General features: G+C 52.1%; 1 protein-coding gene across 2 annotated transcripts; it reads left to right on the top strand.

Annotated features, from left to right (window-relative positions):
- The first annotated feature begins 314 nt into the window (after nucleotides 1-314).
- Nucleotides 315-13,035, top strand: SERPINA5 (serpin family A member 5). 2 transcript variants are annotated; one of them, XM_081550590.1, is made up of 6 exons: nucleotides 315-385; nucleotides 8,284-8,412; nucleotides 8,506-9,130; nucleotides 10,704-10,974; nucleotides 11,301-11,448; nucleotides 12,007-13,035. In XM_081550590.1, the coding sequence occupies exons 3-6, from the start codon at nucleotides 8,524-8,526 to the stop codon at nucleotides 12,193-12,195; spliced, it is 1,215 nt and encodes a 404-aa protein (XP_081406716.1). In that variant the 5' UTR covers nucleotides 315-385; nucleotides 8,284-8,412; nucleotides 8,506-8,523; the 3' UTR covers nucleotides 12,196-13,035. The 2 variants fall into 2 exon arrangements, with proteins under 2 accessions (XP_081406716.1, XP_081406715.1); XM_081550589.1 differs by lacking the exon at nucleotides 8,284-8,412.
- The last annotated feature ends 1,519 nt before the right edge of the window (nucleotides 13,036-14,554 follow it).

Below are 14,554 nucleotides of genomic sequence, written 5' to 3'. Positions count from 1 at the left end.
TCAGATCCGCAGCAAATTGGCTGCAGGAAACAAAGCGAAAGAGGGTTTGAGAGGGTGTCTCTCTCCTTGTGTCTGGGCAGCTTGTCACCTGTCCAGCCTGGTCTGCCTGGGGTGTTTGTGCCATGGCAATTGGTGGCTGGTGTAGGGTTTTCAGGGCAGTGAGGGAGCGGTCCTGGTCAGAGCTCAGCCCTGCCAACGACTGGACAGGGAGGAGCCAGGGAAGGGGCGGAGCCAGGGGAGAGGCAGAGTCGGGGGGCGGAGTCGGGGGGAGGCGGAGTCAGGGCTCTGCTTGGTCAGTGACAGATGCTGGCTCCAGTCCAGCCAGTTCTCTACCAAGCCCGACCGACTGTCGCCTCTGCTGTGTGCACGCTTATCACCGGCCAGAGTAAGTACAGGCAATGTGGATCGAGGGCCCGTGGGGTTTGGGGCGGTGGTGGGGGAGTGGGGAATGGCCTCTGGAGTTATGGTACTTGGAGGGCTTAAAAACTCTGGAGGTGTCCCAGGGTGAGCAGGACAGTGGTGGGGAGGCAGGAAGCCAGGGCCTCCGAGGCAGCAGAGATGTGTGTGTGTCCACCCCCGCCCACCATGCCCAACGCTGTGTAGTCCTGGGGACAATGCTATATCTGGCTGAGTCTCAGCTTTCCCATGGATAAGATGTAAATTATTGTACCCCTTGCAGGGTGTGATTGTGAAGATTAAATAAAGTGGTGGTTCTCACCCAAGCATGATTTTGCCTCTTGGGCACTGCTGCTTCTGGAGCCACATTTAGTTGTCATAACTGGAGGGGATGCCGCTGTTGGCTTCCAGGAGGAGAGGACAGGCCAGGGATACTGTGAACAACCTACGCTACACAGGACAGCCCCTACCGCAAAGAACAATCTGGCTCCAAATGCCAACAGTTCTGAGAAACTCTGAACTAGGTGGTGGGGACAAAACGTCTGGTACCCGGAACATGCTGGACAAACTATAGCTTCTATTGTTTTCTGTGCCTGGAATCTTTCACCTTCAGAAGTCAGGAAAAATGATCGAATACAGTCTGTTTCCCTAAGATAAGGCTGACCTGCCAGGAGGTTGCCACCCAGAGTGGTCATTTGGCCACTTGCTAAGTAAGCAAAATGTAGACATACATTGAGTGCAATTTTCAGTTTTTCTAAAGATGAGGCTTTGGGCATGAAACACCACAGTAAAAGGGAAACTGCTCCTCTGGGACAACATCCTATTGACAGATCAAGAAACCCACAGCTTGAAGAATAAAGGGGATGGGAGGGAACTTTGGGAGGTGGTGGATGGCAGTGATGGTTTCACAGGTGTGTACTTCCCTGCTCTCCAAACTGATCAAATTGTGTACAGTAAATATGTACAGCCTTTGGCAGGTCAGTCAGACCTCAATAAAGTAGTTTTAGAAAAGAAAGAGAAAGGAAACTGAAGCTCAGCTTCAGTGGGGAAGTTATTCAAGGTCAGCTGGCAAGTTAGCCCCAGGAATGCCAGGGCTCAGCCCTGGATGCCCAGCCTGGCTCACTTCCATGACTCGGTGGCCAGCACGTGGTCTAACACCTCTGAATTACAGAGAAGGAGCCCGGGTCCATTCATCCATCCACTCATCCATTCATTCCACAGGGGTGCTGGAACACCACCTCTTGACTGAAAGTGTCATGGCGGGACCAATAGAGATGAAGGTCCTTTCTTACAAGCACATGTTCTAGTAGGGGAGAGGCTTGGACAAAAGAAGCCCGCAGCACACCCATATATAATTTCACTTCTGTAATTGATGGAACCATGAGAGAAACAATCAAAGGAGCCCTTATAGAGAATAGCAGTGGTGAGGGCATGGCCAAATGTAAACAGGGTACCATCAAGATAAGTGGAAGCCTGGACCCAGAGAGCAGGTGACATTGGTGAAAGAGGAGGGGAAAGGTTTCCGAGAGGGAAGGCGGAGTGTACAAGGGCCCAGGGCTTGGACAGGGCTTCTGTGTTAGGAACTGAAAAACAAGACGTGTGTCCTGGGGGGCAGAGCTGGTCAGGTGCAGCTGGTGAGAGCCAGACAGAGCCGGCAGCCTCATGGGTTATCATGCAATCACAGTCAGGTTTTACCAAGCCGGTGAGCAGCAATGATGCCCTTAGGCAAGGGAGCGCCCTGTCTGTGTTTGTGATCGAAGGAGATTATATCAGAATATACTTATGTATGTAGAATGGCTCTCAGGGGCAGGAGAAGCAGAGTTCAAGAGAAAGAGGCTTCCAATGGAATGATAGCAAGGAAAATGGGGCGAGGCAGGCAGATTTCAGAGCTGGAAACCCACAAGCCCTGCTGATGGTCTGGAGATAGGGAAGGAGGTTAAGAAAGTTCCCCAGTGCCCTGATTCCAGAAAGCTCTTCCCCTGGTCTGTAGGATCTAGGGGGAGTTATGTTTTATCTCTCCCTCTCTGCCTGGGCTCCAAGTCCTGTGTCTCTTTGTGTAATTAGCAGATAGTAGACAGACCCTCCTGAGCTACACGGCTGCCTCCCACAGCCGAGTCCAAAGTCAACCTTTGTGGGACTTTGTTGCCTAACATTTGGAATAAACACCAGCAGATTTCCAGGCTGGATGGTGAGGGACCAGTGGGAGGGCCAGCCAGGGCCTGCCTATCTGATGCCCAACTTCTGTCATTGCGAGTCCATTTGGCCTGGGGTGCCAGGTCAGCTTGATCGATCCGCTCTCTTCCCTCTGACATGTGGGAGCATCTCAGCAGACACGCTGGCGTCAGGGACCCAGGAGAGGGTCAGCCAGGCCAGGCTCTGCCAGCGCGCAGTGGGGGCTGGTCTCCTGAGAGCCAGGTTCACAGAGCCTGAAGACTCTCCACGGGCTCAAGGTTGGCATGACACTCCGTAAGCTGTATGTGTGCCCCCAGAGGCCCATGAGTGCAATTGCAAAGCCTGGATAGAAACTAGGAAACCTGAAATGTGCACCCCCAGGCCTCTACTATCTCAAAAGTAACCTCTCTGACCCTCTGTTTCCTCTCCTGGACAATTGTGACAATGATACCAACTCCGTGTTGCCATGAAGTGAAGTGAAGTGTTAGTCACTCAGTCGTGTCCGACTCTTTGCGACCCCATAGACTGTAGCCCACCAGGCTCCTCTGTCCATGGGATTCTCCAGGCGAGAATACTGGAGTGGGTTGCCATTTCCTTCTCCAGGGGCTCTTCCCAACCCAGGGATTGAACCTGGGTCTCCTGCATTGCAGGCAGACAAGGAACATAAATGAGCTATTTCAGGTGAACAGGTTAGGAGACACCTAGGAGTCAGAAGAGGGGGAACAGCGTGTCATCCTCATAAATCGGAGCCAAGAGGCAGCGTGTACACAAGGTGGAGTCTGGATTTTAACCCGGACCCATTACTCACTGGCTGGAGCAAGCTATTCCATTTTGCTAAGACTCAGTTTGTTGCTGTTGTTCAGTTGTTAGGTCAGGTCCAACTCTTTTGGGACCCCATGGTCTGTCGCCCGCTAGCCTCCTCTGTCCATGGGATTTCCCAAACAATACTGGAGTGGGTTGCCATTTCCTTCTTCAGGGGATCTATCCAACCCAGGGACTGAACCCACATCTCCTGCATTGGTAGGCAAATTCTTTACCACTGAGCCATCAGAAGACTCAGTTGATTTGGCTGTAAAATGGGACTAATAGTACTTTTGGTAAAGATGAAATGCAGTTATATTTATAGAGTGTTTAATCAGTCCTTAATAAATAGTGGCATCAATAAGAAGGATAGAGCTAAATGGAGCAAGGTTTTCTGAGCCCCAAACCTGAAGCCCAGGGGAGCCTGAGAGAAGCGGCTCTAGTCCATCAGATTGCTGGTGTTTCAGAGGGGCGGCCAGTGGTGGGGCCACAGCACCAGACCTCCAGGCCTGAGAGGGGAAGGGCCTGGCCCAAGGTCACCAGGCTGTTGTCAGGGACAGGAGGATGGGAGGTTGGAACTCTCACTCCTGCTCCCTGATCAGCTGCCCCTGGGCTCTGCTGTCCAAGCAGGAAACTCCTCTGTGGCCTGTAACTATTCTTTGAAAGCATTTCTTTTACGGTAGTTATCAGCTCAGTGTTAATCTGTGTGTGGGTGTAGGGGGAGGGTTGAACTGAGTTGCTTCTTAAGCAGCATCCTGCTACATTGATGATTCTAACACTCTGCGGACTAAAAGACACAGCAATCACGCCACCCACCCATGCCCTTTGAAGACCTTCGTGAAGGTCACTCTCAAAGTGGGAACAAAAAGGGAGTGTCAGCATGGGAAGCCCAGACTTCTTCTTATTTATTTTTTTATTTGGCTGCCTTGGGGCATGCGGGATCTTTGTTATGTCCTGTGGGTCCTTCGATGTGGCTCGAAGACCCTCTAGTAGTGACACCTGGGCTCAATAGTTGTGGTGCACAGGCTCGGTTTTTCTGTAGCATGTGGGGTCTTAGTTCCCTGACCAGAGATCGAACCCATGTCCCCTGCACTGCAAGGCAAATTCGTGACCACCGGGCCACCAGGGGAGTCCCCAGACTGTTTCTCAATTCTTTGCAGAGGCAGAGAATACAAAATTGGAAGGCTATGACACAGACAAGGGAGGACCAGGGATCTGGGGAACTGAACGGTGTGGCGGTTCAGAGCATGAGCTTTCAGGGTCCAAACTGGGTCTGAGCCCAAGCTTTGCCGCTACTAGCAAGTGACTCAAGTTCTCTGAGCCTCAGTCAACCCGTCTATAAAATGGAGCTGATCTCGTGGCCTCAGCCTGCACCGTCTTGGAGCAGGGCTTGGGTTCCCAGCCAGAGACTGAGGCCAGGTCATGGCGGTGAGAGCACCAGATCCTAGCCACTAGACCAGTGGTCAGTGACAAGGCCCTGCCCTTCTGCTTTGCAAAAAAGAATTCTCACAAAATGAAAAGTAGTGAAACAAGTAAAGTATTTATTAGGAGGAAAAGGACTACAGTAAGTGTGGCTAGACACACAGGCAAACTCAGAGAGAGAAAGTCGCTGAGTTCACACCCTCATGGCAGTTTGAATTGCTTTTATGGAGCATTTCTTCCGGGTTTCCATTGGCCAACCATTTTTATTTCCTGGCTCACAGTCCATATTTGGTATAGCTCAGGATCCTCCCATGTGTGCAGATGCATCTCTTAGCCAAGATGGATCCCACCGAGGAGGCTCATGGCTAGAGCATTTCTTGACATCACTCCTTGGACCTCCAAGGAGCCTATGTGGGCATGTGTGGTCAGGGAGGTCTCCTGACTTCAAGAAAGAGAAACATGTGTTTTGTGGGTAGGGGCCAGCCTGCTCCCTTAATTGTCCTGCTATTCTCCTCTTGGAGTTTCAGTCCACAGAAAATGAATCTCCAATCACTCTTCCCCTGGGGGTCCATCTACCTCCTGCCTCATAGCCCGTAATCTAACCTGCCTCCATGGGTGTATGTAAGGCTAAAAGAACTGAGGTTTGTCAAGACATCGCGGCACCCAGCAGTGGCAGGTGCTGGCAATGGGCCTGGGCCTCCCATGGGCAGGGGGCCTCTGAAGCTGCTGTATTTGGCTCAGGGTCACTGGAGGTGAGGCAGACAGAACATCCTAAATGAGCTTCCTTTGTGGGCTTAGGTGTGATTTATTTTTTTGTTTGTTTTTGAGTTTGTTTTCCATAATATGAGAAGTAGATTTGAAAGGTTGTTGCTGGACCACGAAAAGACGGCCGGGATTCTTGGCCTCCGGAGGAGAAGAATTCAATCCGGGGCCAGAGACAAGGCTTGATCGCTCAGAGCTTTTGTGTGATAAAGTTTTATTAAAGTATAAAGGAGATAGAGAAAGCTTCTGACATAGGCATCAGAAGGGGGCAGAAAGAGTACCCCCTTGCTAGTGTTAGCAATGGAATTATATGTTTTATAATTAATTATTCAGTTCAGTTCAGTTCAGTTCAGCCACTCAGTCGTGTCTGACTCTTTGCGACCCCATGAATCGCAGCACGTCAGGCCTCCCTGTCCATCACCAACTCCCGGAGTTTACCCAAACCCATGTCCATCGAGTCGGTGATGCCATCCAACCATCTCATCCTCTGTCGTCCCCTTCTCCTCCTGCCCCCAATCCTTCCCAGCATTATTACACTGAATCAAAAGAATGTCTGAAGGTTGTAAAGATCTCACCAGACCCACTTCCGTAATTTACACTTAAGGATAACAGGATTAGCTTTTGACAATAGAAAGATCCTCCAGACCCACTCCCATAACATACATTCTAAGATATCAGGATTAGTCAGAAGGTTTTCAGGAAGGAGAAACTGTCCTCTATCTGGATACATTGTTGTTGCATAATCCCTAGTACAGAGTTTAAACTGAGTTGTGTATTTGACTAAGACTGAGGAATGCAGAGGAAAAAAAAAAGTTTGTCCTTTTTCTCCTCCTTGAGAATTCCAGACCGCCCTCTCTGTGGGGACCCCTAGACTTCTTATCAACCTGCCTAGGAAATGACTCTCTCAGATTTATTTGTTTAAACTGACACACATTCCATAGATAGAATGTGGTTTGTCTCAGAAGATGAGAACAGCCCTGGTAGAAACAGTCCATAGAGTGTGGGCCATCTCAGAAGGCGAGAGGCCTTCGGGTGCAATTTGGAGGCCAGGGGTGCTGCGTGTGACTTGCTTGAGTCCCTCAGTTTCATTCGGACAAAGACAGGAAGGTCTGCAGCCCCCCAGACTCACTGGTGTCCTCCCACCAGCCACGTCTACTGCAGCAGTGTGGGGCCCTTTGGAGCTTGGTTTTGCGTGGGTCTGTGACTCCGTGGCCATGCTCGCCCTGGGCTTGGGGGGCCTGATGACATGGTGTCCACGGGGAGGGGGGCACACCCAGCTGAAGGGGGTGCACACCGGGCCATCATGGGAATTAGTTGTCTGGCCACCACCGGGCTCCTGTGAAAGCATGTGTTAAAGTATGTGCCTCGTGGTACAGCCGGGGAAGTGGGGGTCTCAAGTGGGGCTTTGGTCCATCACGGCCACACCACCAGCTCACACTTGGACGGTACGTCTGCATCAGGCCCGGTTCCAAGCCATTGCTTATGTGGACTCCTTAAAGCCTCAGGCACCCCTGGTGCGGGTTCTGTCCTGACCGCAGTGTACAGATGGGGCAGCAACACGGGTGTGACTGATTTGCTCCAGATCACACTTGGAAGGAGCAGCGAGCCTGGGATTTGAACCCAGACTGCTGGCTGTAGAGTCTGTGCTGTTCACAGTGGGTGGATGGAGGGGTTTAGGAGGACCGTGCACAGGAACGGTTTCTGGGTGGACAGGGGGAGTCCAGGTAGGTGGCAGGAGAGATACTGAGGGTGGAGGACAGGGCCAGAATGATGGCAGAGCCCCAGGGCCCACCTGAGAGTCTTCCTCTCCCACACCCTTGTCCATAAGTCGGTTCTCTAATCTCCATTTCTTTCAAGGACACCAGTCACACTGGATCAGGGCCCTGCTCTAAAGACCTCATTTTAACTTAACTGCCTCTTAAAGGCCCTGTCTCCAAACGCAGTCACATTCAGAGGTCTTGGGGTTCCGGATGTCAGTGTATGGACTTGGGGGGCACAATTCAGCCCATCACAGAAGAGGGGGGTCTGGGAGCTCACAGTGTGTGCGTTAGTCGCTCAGTCATGCCTGACTCTTTGCGACCCCCTGGACTGCAGCCCACCAGGTTCCTCTGTCTGTGGGATTTTCCAGGCAAGGATACTGAAGTGGGTTGCCGTTTCCTTCTCCAGAGGATTTTCCCGACCCAGGGATTGAACCTGGGTCTCCTGCACTGTAGGCAGATTCTTTACTGACTGAGCCACCAGGGAAGCCCTCCCTGGGAGCTCATAGTAAGAGGACAGAATTTCCTCAAGGGAGGAAGATGCCTCTGATGAGGGACCGGGTGGCTTTGTGGGGTCCTGGAGCAGCCCCTGGGGAAGGAGAGGGAGACTGATGGTGCCCTGTGTTCACTCATGAAGCACAGGAGCCTGGCACTCCGCCCACCACCTGGATGCTCCGAATGAGCAGGGACAAATCCAACAGTGTGGCTGAGACCACGGGGAGCAGCTACCCTGAACTCATAGCAGGAAATGAGCTCTTGCAAATGCTACGCCCCAGCAAGAAAGTGAGGGATAGGGGTCATTCAGGGGTACAGGCTGCTGGGGTCCGGGTGACTGCAGAGCTGCTGGGCAGGCAGACCAGGGGAGACTCCTCAGTCCCCTGTGATGGGTACTTCCCTATGGATGACAAGGGTCTTCTTGCCCGGTACCCACAGGGGTCTCACTCCTCCGCCTTGTCCTTCTTCTTCCTGCCAGAGATACTGACGTCCCCGAGTCTCTGTCGTTCGGCCCCTCCGTGCTCTCTAAACGCTCACTCCCTCCCAGCCGCTGGGGTTCATCATCGCCCTCTGAGGCTACTGGTGGACCCTGCGCCCCCTTCAGAAGGTCAGCTCTGCCTCTAATCTTCCCATCTTCTGGCTGAGAGGATGCGCTGGCCGCCCACCCTCTCTGAGGTCATCTTCCCACTCTCCCTTTCAGAGCGAGGGGTTAGCCACGATGCGTCTCTGTCTCTTCCTCTGCTTGGTGCTCCTCGGGCCACGGATGGCCACCCTCCGGCGCCCCCAAAAGAAGAAAATCCAGGAGCTGCCGCCAACGGTTACCACGGCAACGCCGGACAGCAGGGACTTTGTCTTTGACCTCTACAGGGCCTTGGCCGCAGCCGCCCCCGACCAGAACATCATCTTCTCCCCTCTGAGCATCTCCGTGAGCCTGGCCATGCTCTCCCTGGGAGCTCGGTCCAACACAAAGGCGCAGATCCTGGAAGGCCTGGGCATCGGCCCGGGGGAAGGCTCGGAGGAGGAGCTCCACGAAGCCTCCCAGCGGCTGCTGCGCGAGCTCCAGCAGCCCCAAGACAGCCTCCAGCTGAGTCTGGGCAACGCCCTGTTCACCAAGCTCACATTGCCCATCCAGGAGGCCTTCCTGGGAGCCATGAGGACGCTGTACCTGGCAGACACTTTCCCCACGGACTTTGAGGACCCCGAAGGGGCCAAGAAGAAGATCAACGATTACGTGGCAAAGCAAACGAAAGGCAAGATTGTGGACTTGATTAAGAGCCTGGATGGCACCCAGGTCATGGTCATGGTGAATTACATTTTCTTTAAAGGTAAGACCGTTGGGCTTGAATCTGAACTTTCACTTTTCAGATGCTTTTTGTCAAAAACAAACAAACAAAACAAAAGGAAACAATCCCTCCAAAACAAAACAAAAGAAGAAACAAAACCATTTCCCACACACATAAATGGGTGGGAGTGGGTTTAGTTCTCTCTGGTCCCTGATAATAGAGTGAAGTCAATAGTCAGCCGAGTGAGGCAGTGCCTTCTTTGTGCGTATGTGTGTGTTGAGTCGTTTCAGTTGTGTTAGACTCTGTGTAGCCTGCCAGGCTCCTCTGTTCATGGGATTCTGCGGACAAGAATACCAGAGTGGGTTGCCATGCCTTCCTCCAGGGGATCTTCCCGACGCAGAGATTGAATCTGCATCTGCTGCCTTGCACGCAGATTCTTGACTGCTGAGCCACCAGGAAAGCGCCTCTTAGTGCCTAAGGCGATATAAAGAGCTTGAGGCTGTTTCCTCCACTGGGGAAAAGCTGGTTCCTATTTGGGCCCCCGGGAACCCTTAAAGCCACAGCATCCACATAAACTCTGAAGCGTGAGTTTGTCAAGGCCACGATGCCAAAGAAACGGACACCATGGCTACCCAGGGCAGGACTGTGGGCCTTAGAAGGGACTTAGAGGGCTTTTGCCAGCTCCTCCGAGGGACCCACAATCTCACCTCTGTGCCCTCCTAGGAACTGTTTCCTTAGCCCAGAAATTCTGGGACAAGAACCTGTTCCTCTGAGTCGTCTTCTCTCCCTGCCTTGAGAGTCGGTCTCCCCAACTTTGTCTCCCTGGCATTTCTTGTAAATATCGCTACTCATCTCAGCTTGTATGCCTGTTTCTCCTTCTAGATGTTGAGCCCCCGAGCACCCTAGGTGGGGCCTAACTGAGGATGGGGAGAGAAGGGGAGAGAAAGGGAAAGAGGAAACTAGTGAAATTGTTAACCAGACCCCCTTCCTGTGGTCACAGAGAGTGAGGATCAAGCTCTAAGATTTCTTGTCCTCTTGTCCAGCGCTAGGCTTCAGAGGACAGCTGTGAAGTAAGCTAAGTGGGCCATGGGAGTTGGATCTATATTTGATAACCACTAAGAAAATGAAAGCAATTACTTGTATCACTTTGAACAAAATATCCCAATATGAAACAGACAGAGCAAGAAGCACAACCAAAGACTCCCCAGCAGGAAACATCATGTTTTTTTCAGGACCCTTATGAACCTTTCTTCCAAACCTAGATTGAAATTCGATATTGGGAAAAGAGTGAAAAAGAGAAGAACTCACCCTCTTCACTGGGATATTTGAGCTTGAGGATCAACATCAGAGAATCAGACAAACAACATTTAGGGTAAAGGGTGTCTGAAGACATGAAAACCAACCTCCTTGTTTTGCAAATGTGGGACGATAGCCCCACAAAGTTCTAGTCTGTCCCCTGAATTAGGAAGGGGCTTGTCTTTATATTCAAGAGGTTTGGCTGTCACTTCTCCCAATGATACTGCTCTAAAGAGGATGCTCTCTGGTAGGTTTACTGTAAGCACACTTTTCATTGGTGGCTGACAATTTCTAATTCCTTTTCTATTTTAATCTGTAGCTAAGTGGGAGACAAGCTTCAACCTCAAAAGCACCCATGAGCAGGACTTCTACGTGACCCCAGAGACGGTGGTGCGGGTCCCCATGATGAAACAACAGGGCCAGTTTTATTACCTCCTGGACCGAAACCTCTCCTGCAAGGTGGTGGGAGTCCCCTACCAAGGGAACGCCACTGCCTTCTTCATTCTCCCTCGCGAGGGGGGGATGGAGCAGGTGGAAAATGGCCTGAAGGAAAAAACACTGAAGAAGTGGCTCAGAATGCCCATGAAGAGGTATTCTTCACACCTGCAGGGCCACACAGCAGTGGCGGGAGTACTCACCTGGCCCAGGAACTGCCTCCAAGCCCAGAAACATCATGTGAAGTCCCAGCTCCAGGGCCTGAGTCAGCTAGCTGGAGGGAGCAGGGCTGAAAGCTGGGTTTTCTGGTGGGACCATTTGAGTAGACAGTGACTGCTGGGGACAGCTCAGGTCCAAGTCCAGAGTTGGATGGGTTCCATTCTAGGCAACAGGCTGGAGGAGCATTAGGAAACCCAGAGATAGCAGAAATATGAGCCAGTGGTCTAGGAGAGTCTAAGAAAAGGTCCTCTTCTCTTTCCAGGCGGCTTGAGCTTTATCTTCCCAAGTTCTCCATCGAGGGCTCCTATCAGCTGGAGGAAGTCCTCCCCAAGCTGGGAATCAGAGATGTCTTCACCTCCAACGCCGACCTGACCGGTATCTCTAACCTCTCCAGCATCCGGGTGTCTGAGGTGAGCCCAGAAGCTCCTGAGCACCTACTTCCAGAAATTACTATCCTTTCCTGTCATATTCTATTCCATTCTATTCACCGCATCCCTCGTTCTGAATTCTTTCTCTCTCTCTCTCTCTCTCTCCTCTTTTCCCTCAAGAAGCAAAGGTTTCACCTTGCCTCTTGTCCTCTGAGCAATGGGAAGCTGTATCCGGCGCCATGTCTTGCAGAAGGTGTCTTGTCTAAAGCAATCAAACCTAAGAATCAGATGCTGACTCCTTCACTTACTGTGTGCCCTCCAGCAATCACTGGACCTCTCTGAACCTCTTTTCTCTCTATAAACTCAGAGAGTCACACCCTTGCTGTGAGAGGTAGTGAGAATTCAATGAAAGACACGTGTGCACTCACCTCTAGGCCCTGGGGGCACAGTAGTTGTTCAGTCACCTCATCTCCTATCTGCTTCGTGGCTCAGGAGCACAGAGACTCGGATAGTGGTGCCATCAGCAGACGCTTGGTTGTTTCCCCCGATGGTATCTCCCTGCCCCTGGTGGCTCCATGATGCCTGATGTCTCCCCCATAGATGGTGCACAAAGCCGTGGTGGAGGTGGATGAGTCTGGAACCCAAGCGGCTGCAGCCACGGGGACAGGCATCACGTTCAAATCTGCCCGATTGGGCTCTCAAAGGATAGTCTTCAACAGGCCCTTTCTGATGCTCGTTGTGGAGAACAGCAAACACATCCTTTTCTTCAGCAAAATGACTCGCCCTTGAGATGAGAGTTTCTCATGGGCCTCCATAGTGGAAGATGAGTGTGCATGATGGCTGTCTGCCTGCCGGGTGCTGCTGATTTACACAGGTTTGGATGACTATTGAGACTCCCACAAATCATGATATTAAGAATATCATCGAGACACTGATGACTGCTTCTTTTCACATGATTGCAAGACATGGGTGCCTTGGAGAACATTTGGTTTGGCCCTTGCCTTTCATCAGTGGAGAATAGTGCTGAGGCCCAGAGAGGTTGGTTGACTTGCCCAAGGTCACACAGCATGTTAGTGGCAGAGAGAAGCCCAGAATCTAAACACCTGTTACCCAGCCCAATACCACCAATTTCTGTAGGAGCGTTGTTCCAGTAGATATTTCCAACAAGAAGTATATCCCTAAGCCTAGCTTCCCACCTGTTGGCAGTACCAGCTATCAGTTCATCATGGTTTGAAAAAACTGCTGGAATGGGAGTATGAAATCGGGCTTCTGTCCCAGCAGTGTGGCATTGGATAATACTATCCCTCTCTGGACTTCGGTTTTCCCAAGTCAGGTCAGGGACTGAAGAATCCTTGAAATCAAATAAAAAGGCTAGAACGTTCCCCACCAATCACTGTTAATATCAATGCATTTAAGCGCCACTCATCTTTTAAGAAAAGCAGGTGGACAGCAGGGTAGACATGGCCAACTCAGGATTGTACTGTCCTTTGGGTTAACTTACAACCTCATGGGCTTGGCTGTGGGTGGAAGAATGGAGGCCTGACATGAATACTAGAGTATCATTTGAAGACCCTAATGACTAACCATGGATTTTAGTGTCAGCAATAACAATAAAGCATTTTGCAAACACTGGGTGTCTTTGTCTTTCTTGAGGTAGCTCTGGGAATGGCAACATTCCTAGCTTCCCATGTTCTAGGGCCAATGCTAGCTGCTTCACCTGGATGGTTAGACGTACCCCTCACAATATCCTGTACCAGGCAGGCACTCCTCTTACTCCCGTTTTACAGAGGGAAGGTGAGCCTTGTTGGGAACAGGTAATCTCTCCAGTCACGCAGCTCCTTGGTGGTGGAGGCAGAATTGGACCCTGGCAATGTGGCCTCAGGACCTCCCTCTCAGCCCTGGGCTCTGCTGCAGAATAGACCTGACCCGGAAACAGAAGCCCAGGTCAAACGCGTCAGGATACCAGCTCCCCTGTCATCCAGGTATGCTCGGTCTCCTCCTTCATAAGGCCCATCACGCTTCCCCGTCTATCGTCAAATGAAGAGAATTAGGCACATGCAAGCATCAGGGAATGAATGAGTGAAGGAGTCCTTCACTTAGTCTCAGACAGTCCCCTAATTCGCTGCCCCCCAGGTCTGACCTGCAAGTGCCTGTCACCCCACCTTGCATGCCCATGGCTTGCTTTTCACGAGCCTATGCCCAGGGCTCTGACACCAGACCCTTGCCTGTGTGGCAGATATGTGCCCCTAAGGTCAGAACCCCGAGCTTTGACCATCCGCTGATGTATGAGCACTTACTACATGCCGACCACACTTTGCATCTGTGAGCTCTGATCCTTCGACAACCCTGCATGCCTGTCAGAGTCCCTATCTCACAGAAGTCAACCTGAGTGCATGCCCAGAGCCCTCCAGTGAGAGGCCCAGGCTCGGGGATCCAGATGGCATGAGTGTCGGCTGGCGGCAGGGCAGACGCTGCAACCAGCACCAGGCGGCTTGTCCTCGTGTGTGCGCCTTGGGCTTGGGAAGCTGGGGAGGATGGGGCCTCTTCGTGGGGCCTGACCTGCTCCTGGGAGCCTTTTCCTTTCGTCACACCTGGTCTTTTTTTTGGCGAATATTTCTCTCAGCGTTTACTCAGCCGGTCCAAGGACAGGGGGAGGCCCTGACTGTACCACGTGTGTCAGGCCAAGGTCCAGCACTGTCTAAAGTTCACTCAGCAAATAGTCACTAAGTGCCCCCGTGTGGGGGACCGGCCCGGGCTCCAGGTGGCTGATTTGGGGTGGCCTGGAGGAAAACTCCAAGCTGGGAGTCCGCATCGGCCACGTAAGTCAATTGTATCACGATCCTGGGATGAACAGATTGATAGAGCCACTCAGACAGAGAGAGAAAGAGGGTTAAGTTCTGAGGGGGCAGGCGAGCTTTTTGCCAAAGAAGTGACCTGAAGAGCAGATAGGGCTTCACGGGCGGCAGATCTGGGGACGGGGCTCGGCCATTTGGCCGGGAGAACAACTGGAGCAGGGGGCGGCTGAGGAAGCTGCAGTGTGCGCGGGAGACGGTGGCGGCTTCAGCTTGGACCAGGGCAGCCATGGGAAGGAGAGCAAGGAGGGAAGAGGGGGCGATGCTTGAGGTCCAGTGACAGGGACGCTGGACAC

The sequence above is a fragment of the Giraffa tippelskirchi genome, chromosome 12 (genome assembly GCF_054371585.1).
Source record: "Giraffa tippelskirchi isolate mGirTip1 chromosome 12, T2T-mGirTip1v1.2.pri, whole genome shotgun sequence".
Taxonomy (NCBI): domain Eukaryota; kingdom Metazoa; phylum Chordata; class Mammalia; order Artiodactyla; family Giraffidae; genus Giraffa; species Giraffa tippelskirchi.
Note: the sequence above shows the minus strand (reverse complement) of the source record. Positions and strands in the feature narration are given on the sequence as shown.